The sequence below is a fragment of the Phoenix dactylifera genome, chromosome 2 (genome assembly GCF_009389715.1).
Source record: "Phoenix dactylifera cultivar Barhee BC4 chromosome 2, palm_55x_up_171113_PBpolish2nd_filt_p, whole genome shotgun sequence".
Classification (NCBI taxonomy): domain Eukaryota; kingdom Viridiplantae; phylum Streptophyta; class Magnoliopsida; order Arecales; family Arecaceae; genus Phoenix; species Phoenix dactylifera.
In genome coordinates, this window is record NC_052393.1 from 7,758,394 (window position 1) to 7,784,749 (window position 26,356).

General features: G+C 44.3%; 2 protein-coding genes and 1 long non-coding RNA gene across 8 annotated transcripts in view; 2 read left to right on the forward strand and 1 right to left on the reverse strand.

The window, feature by feature from the left end:
• LOC103710783 (putative B3 domain-containing protein REM15) lies at nucleotides 1-13,338 on the forward strand. Of its 6 annotated transcripts, none has more exons than XM_039119629.1 (11): nucleotides 1-308; nucleotides 749-1,073; nucleotides 1,155-1,312; nucleotides 1,480-1,721; nucleotides 1,829-1,904; nucleotides 2,069-2,307; nucleotides 4,045-4,162; nucleotides 6,040-6,382; nucleotides 6,758-6,948; nucleotides 8,765-9,157; nucleotides 13,074-13,338. In XM_039119629.1, exons 1-10 carry the CDS (start codon nucleotides 213-215, stop codon nucleotides 9,089-9,091), a joined length of 2,115 nt encoding a protein of 704 aa, XP_038975557.1. In that variant the 5' UTR covers nucleotides 1-212; the 3' UTR covers nucleotides 9,092-9,157; nucleotides 13,074-13,338. The 6 variants fall into 6 exon arrangements, with proteins under 6 accessions (XP_038975557.1, XP_038975565.1, XP_038975574.1 ...); XM_039119637.1 differs by having other exon boundaries at nucleotides 8,765-9,153; XM_039119646.1 differs by having other exon boundaries at nucleotides 19-308; nucleotides 6,040-6,346.
• LOC120106648 overlaps nucleotides 10,404-26,356 on the forward strand; it is a 31,783-nt gene continuing 15,830 nt past the window's right edge. The window contains exon 1 of the mRNA XM_039119661.1: nucleotides 10,404-11,143. Within this exon, the coding sequence (XP_038975589.1) occupies nucleotides 10,873-11,143 (271 nt within the window). The 5' untranslated portion in view covers nucleotides 10,404-10,872. The remainder of the gene's footprint in view (nucleotides 11,144-26,356) is intronic.
• On the reverse strand, nucleotides 11,245-23,712 carry LOC120106652. The gene is made up of 2 exons (XR_005508747.1): nucleotides 23,440-23,712; nucleotides 11,245-14,719 (listed from the first exon to the last, which is right to left on the reverse strand). It is a non-coding gene; the product is annotated as an uncharacterized LOC120106652 (long non-coding RNA).

Genomic DNA, 26,356 nt, shown 5'->3' on the forward strand with positions numbered 1-26,356 from the left:
ATGGTGGAGGAGATGAGAGGACGCACCTAAACGAAGTCCTCGTCGTAGGGTTCCAAACTAGCTTGTTACGGAAAAAAACTAGCCGTTTGTTTTCAGGAATTGGAAGAGTCTTGTAACAGAGAACCAAAAAAAAGAAGAAGAAGTTGATAGCACGATATAAAGAAGGAATACCGATGGTCTCCTACTCCACACAACAATAGGTAGATTTAGAGATGGGCTCATGCACAGAAATGCTTAGGGAGAGAGACGGCGGACTCCAAAAGCCTGGGTTCTTCAAAGTCTTGATGCCTGGTTTTGAGAAGAAGCTGGTACGTGTCTCTCCTCTCCTCAGCAAAAAGTTTCTCCCATATAATGGAAACCTCCATCAAGTAGGTCTGTTGTGGATTAGTTCATTGGTTTTATATTTTTGTTCCCACGCTTGATTTAGGTGGGAATGGGCTCCTCATAATCGAGAAAGGGAAAAAATATTTTGGCTCGACCGTTTTTGGTTTCCAACTAGAAATCTCTCTCTCTCTCCCTCCCTCCCTGGATTCGTTCTTTTGTCTTGAGGCTAACAGTGAAGATTATATTTATAGTTCGAAAGACAGGGCACCGTTTATTTCGAGCAAAAAGACTAGTACCTTGCCGTTTGAGTTTCAGGGGTTCTTCATCACAAGATAGAGTCGAAGAAATCCAACAGAAGGTTTAATTAATTTTCTATAGAATCTGTTCTAATCTTGCATTCTAATCCATTTCATATATTCTGCAGCGCATTCCACCGGCATTTGTTAAGTATATCACCAATCTTAGAGACAAAAGAGCTACGCTAATTAGTCCCCTTGGCAAGTTGTGGAGTGTGAACATTCACGGCTGCAAGGAAAAGATGTGCTTCCGAGAAGGATGGCCAGAATTTGCACAAGCCCATGATTTGAAGCTGGGGTGCTTCATGGTGTTCAGATATGAAGATGATAGGACTTTCAGCTTCCAGGTTTTCGACACAAGTGCATGCCGGAAAGATTATAGTCCTGTTGGCGTGCAGAGTGTCGCGCGTATGGACATCAGGCAAGATCTCAACTCCGAGGATGCTTCCGAAGGTAAGTTCTGATTCCACTGAATCATGTGCAAATGAACTGGTTAAATATTTCCCTGAGTTTGAAATTATAATGAATGTGAAGCAGATACAAGTCAAGGGCCAATGACGCAAGGTAGTAGAAAACAGATCAGAATGATGGATGAAGGAAGACCATTAACTGAAAGAACGTTCAGCTCTTGCAGTGGAAGAAAATCTTTTGTGGCCATCATATCAGATTACAACCTTAATAGGAATTACATGGTGAGTGTTTAATATGACCTGTTCTTTCCATTCCAATGAATAGGTTGTAAAAATGAAGTCATTTGGTTATTTGGACTATTCCATCCACTGTAAATTAGCCAAAACCTCCATACAGGAAGGGCATTTCTTCTGAAATAACATTTGCCGCAATTATGTTGTGGGTGCAGAGTATTCCAGCCTCATTCAAAGAATCCAGTGACATAATGACAAAGGATGAAGTGATTCTGAAAGATGGGGAAGGGCGATCATGGCATGTAAGCATTTGCAAGAGAGGCAAAAAAGGTGCTTTCTTGGCTAAAGGATGGCGTGACTTTTGTGTTGGCAATAGATTGGGAGAAGGCGACAAGTGCATCTTTGAGCTTGCATCCAACGAGAAGGACAACATAATGCTTGTTCGGATACTTAAAGAGTAAGGAAGATTTGAACTTGCCCCTTTTTACTATTTTAGTTTTTTTTTTTTGGTAGGTTCGGTTTTACAAGAGAGTTTGATGCTGTCTTTCTGAATTTGTTATGCAGTTCTTGCAACAGGCTCAATGAGGAGAAATCGTTTGAGGTCATTGTAAAAGATTTTAACCTTACTAAGCCTTATATGGTGAGTGTTTTGTATGCCTTGTCCCTTCTTTCTAATGGATAGGTCGTGATTGGAGCTGTTTTATTATTTGGACTGCTCAATCCTCTTCAAGTTAAACCAAGATCCCTACATGAAAGTGTGTTCTTTCTGTGATGACATTTTCCATGACTATGGAATGATCGCAGAGTATTCCAGCCTCTTTCAGAGCATCCAATGACATAGCAACAAAGCATCAAGTGATTCTCAAGGATGTGGAAGGGCGGTCATGGCATGTAAGAGTTTGCAACAAAGGCAAAAGGGGGGTTCACTTGGCAGAAGGATGGCAAGAATTTTGTGCTGATCATAGATTGGAGAGAGGCGATAAGTGCATCTTTGAGCTTGTGTCCATGGAGGATAACACACTGCTTGTTCAGATATTCAAACAGTAAGAAAGATTTTAAAAAAAACAGCTTCTTCATTCTTTTAGGTTTGATGCATTGGTTGTAGGAAGAGTTGAATGCTAATACTTCTTGAATATGTGATGCATGTATATCATCAGTTATCTTTCTTTAGGATTATAACTTTTAGCTGAGACACATGGGAACGTACAACCAAATATTCAATTTCTACCTGTTGTGGTTTGATTGAATACCAAATTACCATTACAGTTGGTTGTAACTAAAATTGGAATGAGTTGGCCCAATTGTTCCATAATGTGGATTGGATTCTCGGTCAAGCAGTGTAGCATCCTATATAATGGTCTCCTATAAGCAGTAATATTGATTCTCTAGTATGATAGATATTCAAATAACAGCCATTGTTTAGTTGCTAAATTCTTCTAATGGCTAATGTCGTGAACGTATGACTGTTGCTCGACCTGTTTACTATTCATCCAATTAATATTTATAAAAATAATAAAATAATCTAGAAAATAGTTCAGCTAATAGTGTAATTTCACTGTTATCTTTTATTATTTAAATTTATAATGACTATAGCAGCCAGCAATATATTTGCATTCAAAAACTGGATTAGGCAAATAAAGGCCTAAGTTTCCATCCATTTCAAATAGGAGAAATGCTTCTGTTTCCAAACCAACTTCTAGGCCAGTTCTGGTGGCCTGGCAAACCGGTTAAGCAACAAGCCTGGACAAACAACTCACAATCACTAGTCGGTTCATTCAAAATGCCATTTCAAATTTCCTGCTGCCCTCCCCACCACTGATAACAAGGCCAACAAAGCTGGAGCTGTTCTGAATTCGAAAGTCCCATCAATCACCATAAGTCACGGTCCGACCCTCCAGAGAAAAATCATCTCTCTATCTCTATCTCATGTGAGGAACAAAGGAAGCCAGAAGAAAAAAGAAAATGGGCATGAAATTTTCAGTGACATGTATCTTGCTACAAAATATTTGAAAGAAGTCTGTCATGTATATACTTCTGCTTGCTATTATATACTAGTAATCAAGTTACTTCTTGTTTTCTTCTTCTAACATATTGATAGGCATTTGCTACGGAATACTTAAAAGATGTCCTACGTCGTATCATCAAACTATTATTGAGCTTCACCTGTGACAATGAGTTTTGATACTGCCCTATACTCTTTGCCATGAGCATTTTGGATTTTAACCTGTTGAAGTGTCTGCTTCTGGGCCTTAACTTCACCTGTTTTATATTTTTCTGTGACTACTATCTGTCATCCCTCTATGGTTAGAGGTTTGCTGCTTTTTTAAGCACCTTGTTTCTTTAAAACAGGGTGGGTGTTTCTGTCCTTAAGAAATAAAGGATTGAGGTGAATGTATAAGCATTCTTGGTTTCCTCTCAGTAACATTTTTGTATGCATGGTTTCCAAGTCAGCTCGGATTACTAGCATATGTTCTTTCGCTCAGCTCTGCTTTTGGCATCAAGAATATATTTGCAATATCCTTCTGTGCTTCAGCTTGTACAAACCATGGCCGGGTACTTTCAGCATTTCCTTTCTTTTGCGAACTAAAATTTGTGGGTTGTTGAATATTTTTGCCGAGGTATGTGAATATCTTGGCCATTGTAAACCAAGAGAACTATCGCTAATGGTATCGAACATACAAGTGTTGATTAGGAGTTGATGTTGTATTCTGAAGACACTAGTTTATACTATGTTCCTTCTTAACTTTTTTATTCAAATAACTTGTTTGTGGGTTCTCTAGAATGACACAGAGTTGCAGCCGCGGCATGAATCAGGAGGAGCATTCTTTTTCGGATCATCTTGATGCAACAAGGATCCATTTTCTAAAAACTATGGATAGTGATTTCTCTCAACAGATGGTAGGAGAAAAATCTCTCTTCATGCAGCATCTTTACTCTTTGGCTCTTAAAGAGCATACAAGTTTTCCATTAACTGTAGACACATCATCCTGTTTTAAGCTTTCCTAGAGCTTGTCTGAAACTTTAATAGCCCTTGGGATGATTTTGTATAAATGAGTGTGTACTGAGATAATCTTGAAACAAAGTTGAACGACCTGTAAGATCTCAAACTGTATTTGTCTAAAGTAAGTTATGTTCATGGTTTATCATCTCAAGGTGGGTCATAACCTTCGTATATATTCTGCTTGACTCCCCTTTTGCTAAAGCTTAGTACAAACACATGCATATATATATTGATTTAAGTCTAACAGAGACTTGGATTTAAGGGATTTTCATGATCATAGGGCTTCAAAGTCTAAACTGTATTCTAAATTGTATGATGATTTAGCCCTCAAAAAAGAAATGCTCATTCTTTTTAACGATAATTTGTTGGCAGCCTTCTTTTGTTTTCCTGACCTTATGTGCAATGAAACATGGTGACACATGGTGGTCAGCCAACTTTTCCTCAAAAACAGAGAAAAATAATGTTTTTTCAATTTACTAGGTGCATAATTCAGTGTAGCTTTATGCTATTGATTCATGATCCATGAAGCGGTAAAATAATGGTCTTTCTGTTATGTTGTTCGAGTTGCCAACTTATTTCAGTAGATGTAATTGCCTAGGAAATGCAAATTCCTTTTTGTGGCTGTAATATTCAGAGAAATGGGGCTGAATTACTGGTGCACTATTATTCATTTGCATAGCATGCATCAATTTGTTTATTGGACAATCATGCGGAAAACTTCCTTCTTTTTATACCATTCAAATTTGCTGTTTTTTCTTTTTATATCAATATTTCTGTCCTAGTTCTTGATCTATACCATTGGAGGTTCATATCCTCTTTTTAACTGTTGATGCTACGTGTTCTGTAGATTATCCCAAAGAAATTTGTGAAGAATTTCAAAGAAGAATTGTCTCAAAATATTCTACTGAGGGGTCCTAGTGGCAATCTATGGCGTGTCAGATTGTTGAAGGATGCAGAGGATATGATCCTTAAAAATGGATGGGAGCAATTTGTTGATGCTCACTCCATTAAAGAAGATGATCATCTGGTTTTTAAATACAATGGGGATTCATGCTTTAATGTCCTGATTTTTGATCAAACTGGTTGTGAGAAAGAAGCTTGTTATTTTGTTAAAGATCCCAAGGATAAAGTTAATGAATCATGCCAATAAGAGAAAGATATTGCAAAGTCCTCCTTGAAAATTTTGCGAGAGTCCTTGCCTCCTAAAGCTTGTGCTCGTTGTTCTTCAAAAGCATTGTTAAATGATAGAAAACCAGTTCCATATCTTTTGGCTACTGAAAAGTTTCCTCAAGTCAACGAACATATTGCTGACAACATTATGAGTGTCAAATCAACTATTTTGAAGAGAAAAACCAGAGATGACAGTCTCTCCAGTAATTCAATGAATGAACATGGTGAAGTTTCTTGTCTTTTTCTCTGACAGAAAAAAAATTTTAATTGTCTTTGAGGAGTGGATATCACAACAAAATTCTAACACTTGGGTTTTATCTTTTCTTTTTCATTCTCTAGAATTGTACTTATATGATTTTACATATGCTTTACATCTGTTTCTAAAGATTCTAATGCTACATTTTGTAAATTTTTCATATTATCATATGAGCAATGTTTTAGTACAAATTGCATTTGCAAACTGTCTTAAAATATTGTGATAATTAGATCTAGTTATCCTGCATGTTCAGGTCTTATAAGCTTTACTAATTCCATTTTCATTTTATTTTGAAATTCAGAACAAAATGTCAGGTTTGTAAAAGTTGTAAAGCATTCTGTTGAGCAGGAATTACCAGTGACTTCAAGAAGGAGACTGGTGACTGAGAAAGTAGCGTCTTATCTTGTTAACGATCCACAACATAAAGCTTGTGAATTGTATCAATTTGGGAGAGCAAATATGGAGTATTCCTTGAAAATTTTCCCTGAGACCTTCCCTCTTGAAGGATACGATTTTTGTTCTTCAAAAAGACTGCAGGATGATAAGCAGCCAGTGCCACATCTACTGGCAACTCGCAAGTCCCTGCAAGTCAATGTGAAGATTGCCGACAACACTCTAAGCATCAAATCAGCTCATTCCAAGATAAGAAATAAAGGTGAAAAACTCTCCTCCAATTCAGTGTGTGCAAAAGGTGAAGTTCTTGTTTTCTTCTAATAAAAAACATTTTTTCCTCATAGTATCATTGAGGAATGGGTCTCCCAAAAAGTTTCTTATCACACTTGGAATTATTGTTATTGTTGTTGCTGCTGTTGTATTCTGGTCTTCTGCTTATGCAATTTTACCTTGTTTACGAGTATTTCTGTTTTTCAATAATTTTAATGCGGCATTTTGCAAATTATACATATGATTATATGTGAAACATTTTTATTATCAATCACATTTACCATACATCAAGAATACTGCGATAAGGAGTTCTAGTTATCCTGTCCAAAAGTTTTTCTTCTTTTGATTGCTTGTATAACAATAAGTTTTACTAATCTTATTCTCATTTTGATTCAAAATTCAGAACAAACCATCAGGTGCAAAAAAGTCATGAACCATTGTATTGAGCAAGAATTACAACTCACTTCAGCAATGAGACTGGTGACTAAGGAAAAAAAAGCTCAAGCATGGCAGAAAGCTGATGCAATTCAACCAACCAACCCTTTCTTCAAAAAAGCTATGCTGCGTGATGCTGTTAGTGATAGGTTTCGCATGGTAAGTTCAATAAATTATGTCGTTGAGCTGGTCTTCATCTTTTATTTTTCCCAGCTACAAATTTTTTAAAAAGCCACTTCTATAGATAGTTAATACAATGCATCCTTTATATCAAGAAGCAATTTTGGTGTACACTTTATAGATGTGTATATTTAGTTCCTGTAATGAGACTGATTCACTCCAGTGCTTTCTTATTAAACTTTATAGTGTCAAAACCTAAACCTATGTTTCGGGCCTCTGTGCTAAACTTAGAGACCTACCCTCAGAGAATTAAGAGCCTATTGGATATAATCCAGCCACCATGATCGGCATTGATGTGCCTTTGCTGTTGAGAATTGCATGCCTGGATCAGGAATCTGGTAACATATTCACCTAAACAGAAAATTTTCTGAAATACTAGAGGGACTTGACTTTTGCTCAGTTTTTGTGGAGGTAGTTGAATTTGTTGTCATATCTTTGGCCTCGTTCAACATAATGGAACATTAAGCGACTGCATCCTGGACAGAGAGAAGAACTTATAGTAAACAAAAAAAAATTCAATCTCCCCACATACTAGCCATTTTTCCTTCATCCAAGAACCTTCATAACTCTCCTCTAGACCTGCTGCATATTCCTTCAGTGCTCCTGAAGGCATTTAAAGTCTCCACAACAAGTGCTTCCTTGCTAGTATTTTCCCTTCCTCCAAAAGCCTGATGATTTTCCTCTCGGCCTGCTGCATCTTCCTTCTGGGATCCTGAAGGCATTAAGTCTGCACAAGAAGTACTTGCCTGCTAGTATTCTTGATGATTCAGAGTTTCATAAAGTTCCCTCAAATAGAGAAACATAAACTTTATCAGGACTTTCGTGTATGCTATAAATTTCTATAGGCCGTTGAAGGACAATGGGTAGTGTTACATGTACATATTGCTTGCAAATGATTTTTGGGCACTTAGACACTTCAACTCTCAAAATATTTAACTCTGAAGTACTTCTGTCAGCAGCATGATGGTTGGAAGTCGTGTATTAGTCTGCTGCAGATTAGAAAGACAAAACACTATTAGTTTTGTTAAATCTTTTTATATGACTTATTAAATTAGTCTTGATACTTTTCACTTTTGTATGTATTCAAATAAGATAGTTCACACGCTAATTGCGGTGAAAACCACACTAATTCTAATATGAAGAGTCCTGTCCTGCAGATATTCACCAAATCAATTACATATTCTTGTTTCTGGATTTGCTCTAGCTGGAGCCTTCAATCCAGATCATCTTTGATGTAGCTTATCTATATTCATGACGAAATGAGTTGATGGATCTCTCAAATTGGAAAGGGGAAAAGATAATAACCCTATAGATACGTAGTTTGTAGGTTGACATGTCATAAGATATATGATACATTCAGAAATCTTAAGCAATCATATCATGTCTAATTGTCTGTGATGAAAAAGATCTTAACATCACTGCTGCTTCGGGCTTTTCATATCCTAGATATCGCACTACAAAGTTATGGTTTAGTACAATCAGCAAGTTTTCCATCGGAGGCAAGTTGGCTTCTGAAAAAAAAAACAGAAAGAAATTGGTGTCATCTTGTATGAAGTTATCAAATAATACATTAGATGTTGAAAATGAAATAGGACGATGCTTCTAGGCCACAGTTTGTTGGGATTACATTTTCAGATAGCTTGCTTCCCAAGACTAACCATGACAAGCATTAATGGCACCAAAATATATACTCATTGTACCTTTTTCTCAATTTATATTAGCATTTCCTGCAAGATGTATATACGTAGATCCTTGTAGCACTCCTACAAATGTAGATTTTTGATCTTTTGTGCAGTATATTCCGAAGCACTTTGCAGCTAAGCATCTTGGCCATGAACAACAAACCATTGTTTGTAGCCTTCCAAATGGAAAGGAAACATGGAACGTGAATTATAAAGTTTACGACGAATTCTCACAATTCTGCGGACAATGGCAAAAGTTTGCTCAAGATAATGGCTTGGAAGAAGGAGATGTCTGCATCTTTGAGCTCACTAGGGCCCATAAAGATCTAGCCATGGATGTTCACATCTTCCGAGTCCTGGATAAAAACACTCCGCTCCACAGGGGACGACGACGCCTCCCAATGAAAAGAGAAGGAAGCTTTCTCAGGATTGATGGATAAAAAACATGTATTTGAATCTATTTCGCTGGATCATTGGTGATATGGACAATCTAATCATATCTGTAGGTAACGTGTTTCTTTAAAACAAATATTTTTTTCTTTTCGAGACCTTGAACTTATTTTTGCACTGCAGCCTCTTGGCGTGTGGAATTCCATGTCAGCCATCAATTGCACCACCTCTCATTAGGCGTATACATTACATCAGATAACAAAAGTTCACATAATTTGATGTAGCCCGGCAAACTTCCAAATAACCCTGGGGGTCTAAGGAAACCCGAGAACTACGTTGATGTTGGATAAGTTTAGAAACCAAAGAAAATTAACATAGTACAATTTTTGGAAATAATATTCCACCAACTACATAATATGGTGTTAGAGGAGAATACGAGCAATGACTGTTTATTGTTGATAGACTTGGAAGATTTCATAAATATTTAATTTTAATGAAAAAGAAAAAAAGTTTTTATTTGACAATTAAAGGAAAAAAATAGTTCGTTGAACCTATTTTCCAATATATGACATGAACTCTTCCCCAATTTTTTCTGGATTTGTTTCTCCATCGATTGTTCAACCTGCAAATCATTACTAAGATTTTATTATTAGGATTTTATGGAATTATTTCCAAATTGGGGAAGAGTTCATGTCATAAATGGACTGTTTTTATGTATATAAATGATGAAAGATAGAACTAATATTTTTATTTAAGACTAAAAAATTGTAAACCATCAATTTAATACAAGGTCGAAATTGCTCTTTTTTTTTTGCTAAAAAAAAGGGGGATGGGGGGAGGAAGGGACAAGCCCACCCCCGCGTAGCAGCCTCCACTGAGCCCTCACTCCGCCAGTAGAATGTTCAATGCGGGCAGAAATGACCGTATGTTGGACACCCCAACCTGTTTTACTCATACCTTCCCCACCCGTGGGCCCGGCTCGATTATCCCTCTGGAGGCACGAATACCACGTGTGAGTACGTCATACTTGGGCTCGTGCGTTTCGAACTCGGAACCACTCCATGCTCCCACTAAGCTATCACCTTAGTGGTGCCGAAATTGCTCTTTGATAGAGAGAAGAATATACATATTTTCTAATATCCTTAGACGATTGTTATGTTACTTAAAATTACTTTAATTATTTTTTTAAAAAAAATTGATGTGATATTTAGGTTATTTAAGATTAATAATTTGATTAACGTTCTGTTAAGCAATAAATATAAATTAAAGAGTTAGATAAAATTAAATTTTTAAAAGATAAGTATAAATTTTTTAAATTATTGGATGTAGGTGTGCTTTATCTCTAATTTAAGAGAGATGTTTGTGATTTACACTAATATAAATATGTCTGCGGGCGCGCGTGAAATAATTCTAAACTGGGAACGTCCGTTGGGCCTCCTGCTTCAAGAGTCGTGCATTAAAGCAAACCATTCATGTGTCGGTTCACGGTCCTCGGCCATGTGGCATACCTGATCTGATTTTACCGGTGGGGGACCAAGTTGAGTCATACTCGGATTTGGACCCACTTTTAAGTAATTAATGCTCCACCTCATATGTTACCGTGTTGCGTAAGACGTAAGCAAGCTACTTAGGCCTTTAAGATGACACGACTCCAAGATTTATGATAGCGACATTGAGAGAAGAGAAGCCTCCGCCTTCAGTCTCCCTGCGTCTCCTCGCGTTCTCCTCCTTATAGAGAGAAGTCTTTCTGTTCAACTCTTCTTGTCCCGCTCGTTCCTTTCTTCTTCTTCTTCTTCTTCTTCGTCTGTGTTTGTATAAAATCGAGGCGGTGATGATGGGTGACTTGTTAAAGGTTCTTCTTCTTCTTCTCCTCTTCTTTGCTTGCTCGTATTCTTCTTCTCTGCCGATAGGCGAGGCAGCTCTGGAAGGTCTGCTGTTCCGCAGACAACCGGCCTGCAGCCATTGCTGGGTAGGCGGGTTATCGGGGAAGAAGGAGAAGAAGAAGAGAAGGAACGATCTTACCGTCTCATCGGATCAAGAATCACCTCTGAGCCTTCGAACCCTCGGTCCTCGGTTGATTGCTGGTCTTCTTCTTTTTCTTGGTGGGTAATGGCCGTGAAATTGTGCTTCCTTCTCTCTTTCTTCTTTTCTTTCTTTTCTCTAAATTTTGTTCTTCTTCTTGTTATTTGGTTTTATATGGGGAGACCGTGATGATTCTTGGACGAGGGTTCTGCTACATTGTCGAGTGGGAAAATGGCTACATTCTAAGCGGCGAGGCAATCTTGGATGATCTTCCCTTGTGAAATTGTTCTTGTGAAGGCAATCGTTTGTGGCCGTTTTGATCTAGTAGCAGAGATTGGTTAATCTGAGCCTCCTGTTCCTCTTTCTCTTCTCTGCTTTCCTGATTTCTTTTTTTTTCAAGATTTTGTTTTTCGATGTTTTCTTAATTTCTTTACTATGATCGGTCTCGCCCCTGAAGAATTCATGGCAAACTAGGGTTTCAAGATCCCAAATTCTCTTTCGATTTACTATTCTGTTTGCTGAGAACTTGATATTATATACTTGGCGTTAGTGTTTATAGCATTCGAGGAAATAAGGGTTCTGATCTTCTCTATATCCCTTAAACCTTAAACCAACGTTATGACAAAACATGGAATCTCTTTAATGCTATCCTCCATTCCTCGAAGGAAAATTTTAATTCGTGGAGCCCCGGGAGCTGCAAAGAAATATCGCGGTAAGGTCCCACTTCCCTTGAACTTTTTAATACTTTTTTTAAAAAAATAAATTCTCAAGATCACAGTCAGAATGGTGGACGTAGGCATCTAATTAACTATTCTTTTTGCCGAGAACGAGATATTATACGCTTGGCGTTAGGGTTTATAATAGCATTCAAGGAAATAAGGGTTCTGATCTTCTTTATATCCCTTTAACCAACGTTATGACAAAACGTGGAAACTCTTTAATGCTATCCTCCATTCCTCTAAAGAAAATTTTATGTTGCCATACCAATTGGAGTTTGTTTCTTTGCACCATTGAAGGAGCCACGGGAGCTGCAAAGAAATTTCGCGAGTAAGGTTACCCACTTCCCTTGAATTTTCTAATACTTTTTTTAACAAAAATAAATTCTCAAGATCACAATCAGAATGGTGGACTTAAGCATCTAATTTGAGGAAGTTCTAATTTTAAGACACATCTTAATATTTTGTTCTTTGATTTTCATCTTGTAAATCACATCCTTTGAAAGCCATCCTAGTCTTAATCCTTTGGATCAAAAATGCCTGTGGAGGTGAGTTCCTTTGTAGTTTCTTTATTCCTTTTATCGTTCTCTTTCCCCTCTTTGTCTACAGTCTGCATGTTTACCAATGCAAAACATTTTTAGATATATGAGTTTCCACACAATATTCAAATATGATAGATATCTTGTATTCAAAGATTTCATCAACTTACTACTTGCAGTTCCTAACTGGGTCATGAAAAACTCACAAGATGTTGCCTTGCTTTAATTGAATGTTTAAGGTAGTAAAAATATATACATATGCATGTGTATATACTTTGTGTTTGATTGTAGAGGGAGTTAAATTGCTTTTGACTAGATTAACCTGGAAAGGAGAAAAATATTGTGATGAATCGATCATAAAAAATGGTGACGACAATTATTTTTATTAATAAAACTAATTGCTGAAGCTTGTTGGCCATGGTTAAATTAGAGAATACAATCCATAAGCATTTCTTATGGTGTATGCTGTCACATGGGTAAGCTACATTGTATTATACATTTTTTGTTAAGTTGATGTGACGTGATTGCTTATTACTGCATAAAGAGAAAATTTTGTCCTATTTGTTGCAAAATTTGAGGTATCACTTCAATTCATACTCTGTGTGCGAAAGAATAGGACCATTCTTACTAGCATTTTTCTTGGTATATTTGAGTGCTATATGTCCATGGGCAGCTTATTAACATAGGCATTTATTGTCTGATTTTTCATGTTCAATTGCTAATGTGGCTATTTATGAAACTAATTTTTTTTGCAGGGGATCTTCCTATAAAAATAATTGTGGTTAAAAAAAGATCATATGGATGGTGGTGACAGCAAATGTATTGGGCAGTGGAACTAATGGTGATAAAAGGTTCTTTTAAGCTTGTCTGAAATAATTGTGGTGCTGTAGGAGAATCTAGAATAGTTTTAATTATGTATATCTACCTTGTGCCTATGACATGTCTTGTATTTCATCTTTTTCATTAGTACAGTACTCAAGAATAATTATTGCTCAAAAGGATTATGCTATTTGTTCCTAACCTGATGATGCTCTTTTTCTTTTTTGTTTTGTTTTTGTTCTCTGAATGCTGCCCAAGGATTTGGACATTTTGCTGTAGATTATCTAACATTTGTTGCTTATTATCGTATGATTTTATTGTGTGAATAGTCTAGCAGGTATCAGAAATTTCTACTGCTTTGTTACATGCCTTTGATAATCATAGGAGTGGATCTGTGTTTGGCTTCATCTTCTAATGATGGTAACATTATCATGTGCCAGGTGAGAACAAATTTGGTTCCTGCGATCAATTGGTTGGAATTACTAGATGTGTGTCTGCTTGCATTATAATATTAAAGGTTAGTGTGAAAATACTGAACAAACAAGAGAAGTAAAGAGACATGTGATATGGGAATGGGTTGGCTGGTTTAGCTTGCGAGATTTGGTACTATCCTTCTCCATTGGGACTTTATCTTACTCCCTCTGTTATATTCCTTATAACCCAAAGAAATATTGTTTATGGCAAATTTTTGAAGATAACATTCTGCATAAATATGGTATGGTACTGAGGGAGGATGTGGGCAATGGTTATTTACTTTTCCTAGACTTGTGAGTTTTCTTAATCTTTTTAATTTTAATGACATAAATAGAAGTCTCATTCACGGTAGTGAGATCGAGTATGTATTTAAGCATAGCTCTAAGTATCAATGATATGGATCAAAATTAGTCTTTGTTGTAAGAGTAAAATGATGTAAGCCATCAACTTAAAATAAATAAATGAGATGTGCAAGTGGTGTTCAAACTTCCATGATATCCTAAGAAAATATAGAGGCAAACTACTAGCCCAGCTTAATAATAAGCCAATCACTTGACATTATTCTTTAAATGTGTGATTCTTGTCACCATTTAGCATGCTTGCATGGATACAGTGGCAATTTTGGAGAGAAGATTTCACTTTCAAATCTATTGAAAACTGTAAACACATAGTTCTGGACATCAATTTAAAGAGTGGTGCACTAAATTAAACCATGCATGCCTCACTGAGCTGTCCTGATCTTGATCTAAAAAGTGTTGTTAATTCTTAATTGGTTGCAACCCTTCTTGGGGTAAATTTGGGTAATATTTCAATGTGCTGATGAACCCACTTATTTAATGCAATACTATATAAAAGACCACCCACTTCTCAGAAAAGCCGGTTCTTGGATCTCTGTGAACAACCAAGTTCTTCCACTTATCAGATCTTGGATGTTGGTAAACAAGCCGCTCCTCCTCTGTCTTCTTCTTCCTGTATACATGTATGTTTGAGGGTGCGCGTGTATTGAGGTGATGATCGGTGACCTATGTCATTTCTCCTCTTCTTTGCATGTCATTTTCTCTAGCAATAGGTAAGGCAGCTCTGGAAGGCCTGCTGTTCTGCATGCAACCTGTTGGGGGAATAAGATTTTTCCCCCAAGTGACACGAATGCCCCCAAGAAGCCGCACAATCGCCGACCCTGAACAGCCGAAGTCGGCGTCCGACCTCGGAACGCCCGACCTCAAGACATCCGACCTAGAAAAATCTTGATGCTCAAGGTCTACCCTTGTCAGCCACCTACTACGGCCGTACTCCTCCGAGGTCCAACTGAGGACCATACCCTGCCACTGCTTCAGCATTTATTGCGCATGGCCGCTGTAACCCTCCGGTTCACTCTACAATTAATGTGGATCTCCGGCTTACTCCACCATTAATGCGGATCTCCGGCTTACTCCACCATTAATGCGGATCTCCGGCTTACTTGACAATTAATGCGGATCTCCGGCTTACTCCACAATTAATGCGCATGGCTCCTGACATCTACGGATCCTCGGCTCTCCACGGCAAGTTAGCCCAGCAGAGTCTAGTCAACCATGATAAGTCTCTGATCTCGGCCATACCTCCGACACCAATGCAATGATTCGCCTGGTAGCGTACTGGTTCGGGTCGTACGACGCCCTCACCGCCGACATCAGCACAATGATTCGCCTGACCGTGCGCCGACCTGAGCCACATGCCGAGTCGTACTATGGCCTCGCCCTGTTACATCACAGGTAAACCGACCCCCACCTATAAAAGGGAGCCTTGGCTTCTCAGGAGGGGGTTGGAAAATTCCGTGCCTTACAAGCACTGTTCATCTCCTCCTTACACTATCTGCCCCCTCCCTGACTTGAGCGTCAGAGGGCTGGCACCGGAAAACCCGGCCACCGGTTTGTCTGCAGGCACCCAGATGGAGAACGCCGCCCGCTGACGGATCGCCGCCCCGCCGTGAGGACCCCCAGCTCCCTCTCTCCGGCCACCCCAGACGGAGGACGCCGCCCGCCGACTGGTCGCCGCCCCGCCGTGGTGACCCGCAGCTCCCTCTCACTCGACCGAAGATTGCCCCCGGGTCCAATTTCCAGCAACAGTTGGCGCTAGAGGAAGGGACCGAGTAGCAGTCATGAGGTTGAGAAGTAAGGGAGCCTCCAACGTCTCCCGGCGTCCCCCGCAAAGTCCTGGGCGCTCCGTCCAGAATTCTCCAACTCCGGCTGACCCAATTCCTCAGGTCCAGCCGGAACAGTTCAACGCCTTAGTACAGGAAGTCCAGGCTCTGGCCGCCGCCGTTCAGGGCCTGCGACGCGAGGAAGCTTTACCAACGCTTCCCCCGCGGGCCCAGTTCCCGCCGGAATTTCCTCCCAACGGCCCGGTTCTCTCCGGCCAGAATTTACATGGCTCCTCTAGAGCCAATAACGAGGAGCGGACTTCCCCCCAGAGAGAGCTGCCGGGGGGAGATCTCGACAGAATACTCCAGCCTTCTGAGGCTGAGTCAGCTCCGGACCGCCGTGAGCCGGTGCAAACCACGGCAACAATTCCGCAGGCAGGGGAGCTCGACCGAAAAGTTGAGCATCTGGAGCGCCAGATCGCGGCACTCCACAGCAAGAAGGCGAGGCAAGAGGGAAACTTTGAGTTCACTGCCAAGTCCCCCTTCTCCAGCCGGATCGAGGATGAGCCGGTTCCTGCGAGGTTTAAAATGCCTCAGATGGAGCCCTACAGCGGAATCACCGACCCTCTCGACCACTTGGAGAGCTATCGGGCCCTCATGGCCCTACAAGGGTCCTCGGAGGCCATACTTTGCAAGGCCTTCCCAGCAACCCTCCGAGGGACCGCTCGGCTTTGGTTTTCTGGACTGAAGCCGAACACGGTGTCCTCTTTTGAGCAACTCGGCAGGCAGTTTGCCACTAACTTTGCTGCCAGTCGGCGCCAGCGACGGACGTCAGACTCCCTCCTCGACATCAAACAGAAAGAGGGGGAGTCCCTCAAGGAATACCTGGACCGCTTCACCGCCGCCACATGGGAGGTCCGCGAGCTCGACCAGTCGATAGCCATGTCGGCTCTGAAGACTGGGGTTCGCTCCTACCGATTCCTCTTCTCCATCGAGAAGAGCTTCCCGGCCGACTTCACTGAGATGTTGGCCCGGGCCCGGAAATATGCCAAGGCCGAGGAGGCAGTCGCCTCTAGGCGGGGAGCAATTGAGCCCGCCTCGAAGAAGCAGAAGAAGCGCCGCGAGGAGTGCGGCCAACAGAGGAGCCGATCCCCCCGCCATGAGAAGAATCTCCCCCGACTGAGGAGCCCGCCCCGTCAGCAGGGGCGACCTCAGTAGAGGACACCTCCCCGATCGAGGTCCCCGCTACGGCCTCGAACGCACCCAGGGAGGTACGATAACTACACACCCATCAATGCTCCCCGGGCCGAGATCCTAATGGAAATCGAGGGTCGGGACTTCTTCCGACCCCCGCCTCCTATGCGACACACGGGAATTCCCCGTAATCCCAGGAAGTACTGTCGCTTCCACCGAGACCGTGGGCACGACACGGAGGACTGCCTCCAGCTCCGGGACGAGATAGAAGCACTCATCCGTCGAGGAGTACTCAACCGGTTCGTGAGAAACCGGCGCGAGGAAAGGAGGCCGGCGGAGGATGTTGTACCAACCGAAAATCCGGACGACAACAGGCCCATTGCCGGCACCATCAACATGATTGGAAGGGCCTCAGCAGGAGCAGCCGCCCCGGGAGCACCCCCGAAACGCCCACGCACTGATGAAGTCATCTCGTTCTCGGACGAGGACTTAGAAGGGGTCGAGACCCCTCACGATGACGCTGTGGTCATCTCAATGATTGTAAATAAGTTTGATGTAAAGCGTGTCCTAGTTGACAATGGGAGCTCAGCCAACATTTTGTATTATCATGCCTACCAAAAAATGGGGTTGACAGAAGGACATCTCCGGAGGATCAACGCCCCACTGGTCGGGTTCACCGGAGATTCGGTCCCGGTCGAAGGTGAGACCAGCTTCCTTGTCACAGTTGGCCTCGCCCCCCGGGAGAGCACTGTGAGGACGGACTTCCTGGTGGTCCGACTGCCCTCGGTCTACAACGCCATCCTTGGGCGGCCAGGGCTGAATGCCCTTCGAGCCGTAGTTTCAACCTACCATCTGCTCATGCGGTTCCCCACCGGCCAAGGAGTAGGCGAGGTCCGAGGAGACCAGCTGGTCGCCAAGCAATGCTACACGGCAGCCCACGGAGTAAAGCAACCGACCGAGGCGACAATTCAGCCAACGGGCCCTTCATTGCCCATAGAAACCCTCGATGCGAGGGACACCCTCTGGAAGAAGCAAGTAGAGCCCGGTGAGCTTCTTGTTCAAGTTCCACTAAAAGAAAATTTTTTCGAGCTAACCGTGCAGGTCGGCTCCGGCCTCGGCGCCCGCGAGAGGGATCGCCTCGTCAGCTTTCTGCGGGACAATGCTGACGTCTTCGCCTGGTCGTCTGCGGACGTGCCGGGAATTGACCCTGAGGTCATGGTTCACCGACTCCAGGTGAGGCCAACCAGCAGGCCTGTAAAGCAGAAGAAAAGGGGCTCCGCCCCGGAACGGCAACGTGCTGCGGCCGAGGAGGTGGACAAACTCCTCGGAGCCGGCTTCATCCGGGAGGTCTCCTACCCGGACTGGCTCGCCAACGTAGTCCTCGTAAAGAAGGCCAACGGAAAATGGCGTATGTGCGTGGACTACACCGACCTGAACAAGGCCTGCCCGAAAGACAGCTTTCCCCTTCCAAGCATCGACCAGCTCGTCGACTCTACTTCAGGGCACCAACTGCTAACTTTTATGGACGCCTTTTCAGGGTACAATCAAATCCGAATGGCGCCAGAAGACGAGGAGAAGACGGCCTTCATCACCGATAAGGGCACCTACTGCTACAAGGTGATGCCTTTTGGCCTGAAAAACGCTGGGACCACCTATCAGAGACTGGTCAGCCAAATTTTCAAAGACCAGATCGGCCGAAATATGGAAGTCTACGTGGACGACATGCTGGTGAAAAGCCGAGCGGCGGAACACCACATAGCCGATCTCGACGAGACATTCGCCAAGCTCAGAAGATACAAAATGAAGCTCAACCCGGCGAAATGTGCGTTCGGGGTCACCTCGGGCAAGTTCCTGGGTTTCATAGTGACCCAGCGCGGAATTGAAGCCAACCCGGAGAAAATCCGGGCACTGCAAGAGATGTCGCCTCCGAAGACAGTTAAGGAGGTGCAGCGGCTCGCAGGGCGAGTTGCCGCCTTGGGAAGGTTCGTCTCTCGATCAGCCGAGCGCTGCCTTCCTTTCTTCAAGAGCCTCAAACGGCCGAAAGACTTTCGGTGGTCAGAAGAATGCCAGCGAGCCTTTGAAGAGCTCCGGAGCCTTCTGGCCTCTCCCCCGCTGCTCACCAAGCCCCAGAAGGGCGAGGTCCTTTATTTATACTTGGCCGTCTCCCCGGCCGCAGTGAGCTCAGTCCTCGTCCGGGAAGAAGACAAGCTCCAAAAGCCGGTCTATTACACCAGCCGGGTTCTCAGGGATGCTGAGACCCGATATTCTAAACTTGAGAAGACCATCTTCGCTCTCATCATCTCGGCTCGGAGACTCAGGCCTTACTTCCAAGCCCACACAATAGCTATATTGACCGACCAGCCTATGAAGCAAATATTGCAAAGGTCGGATCGTGCGGGGAGGATCGCCAAATGGGTGGTTGAGCTCGGGGAATTTGACCTCGAGTATCGGCCCAGGCCGGCTATCAAAGCCCAAATACTCGCCGACTTCATCGTGGATTGTACTCTGCCGGACGACCCCGAGTTGCCACCCGTATCCGCGGAGGAAGCCCCGAGGCAGCCATGGGTCCTGCACTCGGACGGGTCTTCAACCTCGGGGGGTAGCGGGGCCGGACTCATCCTCACCAGTCCAGACGGAGTAGTGGCCGAGTAAGCCTTGCGCCTCGAATTTCCGGCCTCGAACAATGTGGCCGAGTATGAGGCTCTCATCGCCGGGCTCAAGCTGGCGAAAGAACTGAAAGTGGAAGACCTAACGGCCTTCAGCGACTCCCAGCTGGTAGTGAACCAGATCCAAGGAGACTTTGGAGCTAAAGTGCCATCCATGCAAAAGTATCTCCAAAAGGTGCGGGAACTTACGTCTGCCCTGAATTCTTTCAATATTCAGTACATTCCCAGGGCGGAAAACTTCAGGGCAGACCAGCTGTCCAAATTGGCAACCTCCCGCATGAGCGAGCTTCCCAAGGGAACAACGCTCGAATATCTTCAGATCCCCAGCACGGAGGAACCCGAGCCCACCATGTGCATCGACTCCGAGCCAAGCTGGATCGATGGGCTCGTCTGCTACCTCCAAGACGGGACCCTACCTCATGACGAGACGGAGGCTCGCCGAATCAAGCGCCAAGCCCCCCGGTATGTCCTGTACGAGAATAGACTTTATCGTCGATCATTCACTTCTCCCCTTCTCAGATGCCTCCGCCCCTCCGAGGCGGACTATGCCCTCCGAGAGGTCCATGAAGGGATCTGCGGAAATCACATGGGGAGTCGGGCACTGGCCCACAAGATCCTGCGGCAAGGATATTACTGGCCCACACTCCAGAAGGATGCGACGGATTTCGTCTGGAAATGCGATCGGTGCCAGCGAAACGCCAATATCCAGTGCCGACCTTCGGCCCTGCTGACTTCTATCATCGCCCCCTGGCCATTTGCCCAATGGGGGATCGACATCCTGGGGCCCTTTCCCCAAGCCTCCGGACAAAGAAAGTTCCTGGTCGTCTCCATCGACTACTTCACCAAATGGGTCGAGGCCGAACCTGTCGCCCGGATCACCGAGCAAAAGATGCGGGACTTCGTGTGGAAGTCCATAATCTGCAGATTCGGACTACCCCGTATCCTTATATCCGACAATGGTCGACAATTTGACAATGTTCATTTCAGGAAATTTTGCTCCGAGCTCGGCATTGATCACCGCTTCACCTCGGTTGCTCATCCCCAGACAAACGGAGAAACTGAGGTAACTAACCGCACTATTTTGCAGGGACTCAAGGCTAGGCTTGATCGGTCCAAAGGACAGTGGGTCGAGGACTTGTACAATGTCCTTTGGGCGTACCGGACCACGTTCCGACTGCCCACGGGAGAGACCCCCTTCAACCTAGCATACGGCACTGAGGCCGTCATCCCATTGGAGATCGGCCTGCCTTCTCCAAAGGTGGAGCATTATGACCCCGACACCAATTCCTCCCAGCTCAGGAGCAACTTGGACCTCGTCGAAGAGACACGAGAGGTCGCTCGGGTCCGCATGGCAAGATACCAACAGCGAACGGCCCGATACTACAACTCCAGAGTCAAGCCCAAGCTCTTCAAAGTAGGGGACCTCGTCCTCAGGAGAGCCGAGGCTTCTCAACCGACCGAGCGAGGAAAGCTCGCCCCGAATTGGGAAGGGCCGTATCAAATCGCCCGGGTACAACGACCAGGGGCATACAAATTGAAGTCTCTGGAGGGGACTCCGATCCCGCGAAGCTGGAACTCCGAGAATCTACGAATGTACCACCAATGAAACCCCTAGGGGTTCAAGACAATCAGGACAATGGACTCAGCTTTCTTTTTGCAAATAATTCTCTCATTTTGATGACTGTAATTCTCTTCTAATGTTGGGTCGTCTGTGATCCTCAGATTCCCCGGCCAAAATCGGGATGCCTCGAGGCTCGACCGTAGAGTCCCAAACTCCCTCGACCTCGAGAAGTATCGCAGGACGACGAAACGTCGACTGGCGCAAGATTCCCTCGACTAAGGTCGGGATGCCCCGAGGGTCGACCGTAGAGTCCCAAACTCCCTCGACCTCGGGACGAAGCCGTGAGGGGTGGAAAGGGTGGTTCCACCCGGGGCGCCACAAAGTGGACCCCCGGGAGCGGTCGACGATCCCCGATCCCCTGACAAACGATTCCTCGACTAAGGTCGGGATGCCCCGAGTGTCGACCGTAGAGAACCAGACTCCCTCGACCTCGGGAAGCGTCGCAGGTCGGTAGAGCGTGCCCAGACCCACCGATCTGACGAACGATCCCTCGACTAAGGTCGGGATGCCTCGAGGGTTGACCGCTGAGTTCCAAACTCCCTCGACCTCGGGACGAAGCCGTGAGGGGTGGAAAGGGTGGTTCCACCCGGGGCGCCACAAAGTGGACCCCCGGGAGCGGTCGACGATCCCCGATCCCCGAAGCGGACAATACTTTCTGATGCAGAGCTCTGCCATTGAACTAGCGCGCACCCTACTTCGGTAGAGCGCCCACAGGCCCGCCGACCTGACATAAGACTCCTCAACTAAGGTTGGGGCGTCCCGGGGTCCGACCAGAGGGTCTCAAGCTCCCTCGACCTCGAAAAGAACTGTAGATCAATAAAGCCTCCCCAGATCCTCTCAACTTCGGTGGGTGTCGTCGGGTCCGTGAGAAGCCCGAGCCCCCTTACAAGTCAAAAATGACTCCGGAGGACGACGAGGAATGGAAGCAACCTACTCCGCCATGTGAAACACAACTCCGAGAAACACGAGGGCACGGACGAGATTCGCCCCCTAACTCTAATGACAGACTTTACTTCCCACGTCCGAGCCCGCAAGCCGCTCGAACTCGAAAGTCGGGGGGTAGTGTTGGGGGAATAAGATTTTTCCCCCAAGTGACACGAATGCCCCCAAGAAGCCGCACAATCGCCGACCCTGAACAGCCGACCTCGGAACGCCCGACCTCAAGACATCCGACCTAGGAAAATCTTGATGCTCAAGGTCTACCCTTGTCAGCCACCTACTACGGCCGTACTCCTCCGAGGTCCAACTGAGGACCATACCCTGCCACTGCTTCAGCATTTATTGCGCATGGCCGCTGTAACCCTCCGGTTCACTCTACAATTAATGTGGATCTCCGGCTTACTCCACCATTAATGCGGATCTCCGGCTTACTCCACCATTAATGCGGATCTCCGGCTTACTTGACAATTAATGCGGATCTCCGGCTTACTCCACAATTAATGCGCATGGCTCCTGACATCTACGGATCCTCGGCTCTCCACGGCAAGTTAGCCCAGCAGAGTCTAGTCAACCATGATAAGTCTCTGATCTCGGCCATACCTCCGACACCAATGCAATGATTCGCCTGGTAGCGTACTGGTTCGGGTCGTACGACGCCCTCACCGCCGACATCAGCACAATGATTCGCCTGACCGTGCGCCGACCTGAGCCACATGCCGAGCCGTACTATGGCCTCGCCCTGTTACATCACAGGTAAACCGACCCCCACCTATAAAAGGGAGCCTTGGCTTCTCAGGAGGGGGTTGGAAAATTCCGTGCCTTACAAGCACTGTTCATCTCCTCCTTACACTATCTGCCCCCTCCCTGACTTGAGCGTCGGAGGGCCGGCGCCGGAAAACCCGGCCACCGGTTTGTCTGCAGGCACCCTGACGGAGGACGCCGCCCGCTGACGGATCGCTGCCCCGCTGTGAGGACCTCCTGCTCCCTCTCTCCAGCCACCCCAGACGGAGGACGCCGCCCGCCGACTGGTCGCCGCCCCGCCGTGGTGACCCGCAGCTCCCTCTCCCTCGACCGAAGATTGCCCCCGGCTTGTTTGCAGGCACACCAAACGGAGGACGCCGCTCGCCGACGGATCGCCGCCCCGCCGTGAGGACCCCCAGCTCCCTCTCTCCGGCCACCCCAGACGGAGGACGCCGCCCGCCGACTGGTCGCCGCCCCGCCGTGGTGACCTGCAGCTCCCTCTTACTCGACCGAAGATTGCCCCCGGGTCCAATTTCCAGCAACACAACCAATCTAGCAATCACTACATATGTGTGTATGAAAGTGGTGTGTATTAAGTTGATGTTCGGTGACTTACAAGTGTCATTTTCCCTCTTCTTTGCATGGCTTCTTCTCTGCAATAGGTATGATAGCTCTGGAAGGCCTGCTATTCTGCAGGCAACAACTCTGCAATCATTGTGCGTATTTGTGTCTGAGAGTGTGTTTAATAAGGTGACAATTGGTGACTTATGAGGGTCATTTCTCCTCTTTTTTGCATGTCTTCTTCTCTAACAATAGGTAAGATCAAGGTCCGCCGTACCGGTACCGGTCGGCGTACCGGTGGCCGGACCGGTACGTACCGGATGGTACCGGTACCGGACCGGCCGGTACGTACCGGATGGTACCGGTACCGGACCGGCCGGTACGTACCGGCTGGTACCGGTACCGTACCGGCCGGTACGTGGTGGTTTCAAAAACCACAGCGCGCGGCGCTGTGGTTCTAAAAAAAAAAATCGTACCAATGCGAACCTGCCGGTTCGGATAAAAAACCGGTATCGGTCTAGGACCGGACCGGTACGTACCGGCCCGTACGGCATTTCATGGATAAGATGGCTCGGCAGCCAGCCAGTCTTGCAATCATTGTTAGATGGGGAAGAAGAGGGGGGATTTTTCAGTCCTATTTATTCAATAATTCCTCTGAGCCTTCTCCTCCTCCTCCATGTGTGTGTGTGAGCATGCATGTATTGAGGCGAGTAAGGTTCATTTCTCCTCTTCTTTGCATGTTTTCTTGTTTAGAAGAAATAGGCAACTGCACAAGGTCTGCTGTTCTGCAGGCAACGAGTCTGCAACCATTGTTATATAGGGAAGAGGAGGGCGAATTTTTCAGACCTGTTGCTTCAAGAATCCTTGAGGGGGGTATCTTTCAGTCCTATTGATTCAAGAATTCCTCTGAGCACCTCCTCCTCCTCTTCTGTCTACATGCGAGTGTGTATGTATTGAGGCGATGATGGGTGACTTATAAGGGTTATTTCTCCTATTCTTTGCATGTCTTTTTCTCTTGCCTATGAAGCTCTAGAAGGTCTGCTGTTCCTCCAGCAACCATTCTAAGCCTCTTTTCATTATCACAGGGTCCTTCTCTTTCATATTCTTGTTCGTGTTCCTGTTCTTCCAGGTGATTAATAATAGTGACATTTTGGTTCTCTCTCTCTTTTCTTCTTTCTTATATCTTTTTTATCTTGTATTGAATGAGAGTTTTTGCTGCATTGTGGAGTAGAAATTGAGAATTTCTAATGGCAAGGTGATCTTATTGGATGGTCTGCTGCTCTGCAGGCACTCTTTTGTGGCCATTTCAGAGAAATGCAAACTGAAAACACAATACTGGACCAAATGATGAATCTGACCCTCCTTTGCCTCTCCTATTGTTTGGTTTTCTAATCTTTTTTCTTTTTCAAGATTTTTTAAGGTTTCTCTTAGTTTCTTTGCTAATAATAATTTCTTATAATGAGTTGTTTCTATGTTTTTCCAAAGAATTCATAAGATTTGGAGGCTGCTTGAAGATGGGTGGTAGGGTTTGAATCTGCTCTTTCTAAGGAATTATTTTCTCCACTTTTCACATTCTATTGTTTTCCCCTACTCTTTTACCTTAAGCAATTTTATGACAAAGGAAAATGCTCTAATGCTATCCTCAAGACCCTAAAAGAAAATTCTGCATTCCCATACCAAACTATTGTGATAACTGGAGCTGGTTTTTGTATCACTGCTCCTATACCATGCCTTGTTTGAGGGCTGATGAGGCATCATGAGAGATTCTCTCTTGTTATCTTTTCTGCGTTGTGCTGTGGGAGCCTGCTCGCAAACTTCTCCAGAGCTGGTAAAGTTACCCACTTGATTATGTTCTCAAACCTTGTTGATACCACCCTTCAATTGCTTATGTCACTACTTTATCTGCTTTAATTTTTCTTTTTCTTTTGCTTGTATCCACAGAGGTAGTGGTAATTTGCTTTGCATGTATACGTTTATGCTTCAAACACTTGGATTGTATTCCTGTTGCTTCTAAATGGTGTATCAAGGCCTTCTGCATATATTTTTATACAATTTGTTTGTATCTTGGTTTCTGGTAAATGGGATCAAATATGCCTTTCGTCCTACTCAAATCCACATGCCATTTTTTCTTTCTAACTTTTTTGTTTTCTTTGTTTGTCAAATATTGTAGTTAATTCTTTTAGCAGCAGCTTATTAATTTATACATATCAAGACCATTTCCTACAACTTTTATAAGCATCTCGTCAGATAATCATAATGGTAGTCTTTTAGAAGTGTGCCCCATCTTCAAACAATGATTCACTTACTAGTATATATGGCTTTTTTTGGTGGTGGGGGTGGAAGGTTGTCTACATATCATTATCTTTTTTTTTGGTAACTCATATCATTCTTGTCTTTACTTATGTTTTATGATGCTCAATCAATCTCTGCTGTCATTCTTTCTGTTGGATTGCTAAGGTAATAATAAGCTTTTTGTGAGGCCCTTGGATGCATTGTCTGTGTGCGCATAATACTCTTCACTAAAACCAAAATGTAAGCAATAAAACATTCAGTTTGCTATTTCTGTTAATATATTTGAATTGGGATTTTCTATCTGAAAATCTTTTCTTTTGTACATGCCCGTATATGTACATATCTGCAACATAACTCTGTAAATGTGCATGAAAAAAATTGATTTTTTGAGTGCATACATTCATATATATAAATATAATTATACATGTTCTAGTGCTAGGCTTGTGTTATTCTTGTGGTTTAGTCTAATGGAAGAAATACTTGATCTATGGATGTAGTGCAATCAATTACAATTGTTTTAGATGAATTTGATAAAACAGGATCGGCGGAACTGCTATCGGGCACCATAATGGTTGCCCGGCGTCACGAGTGGGTACGAGTCCGCGTCGTGCC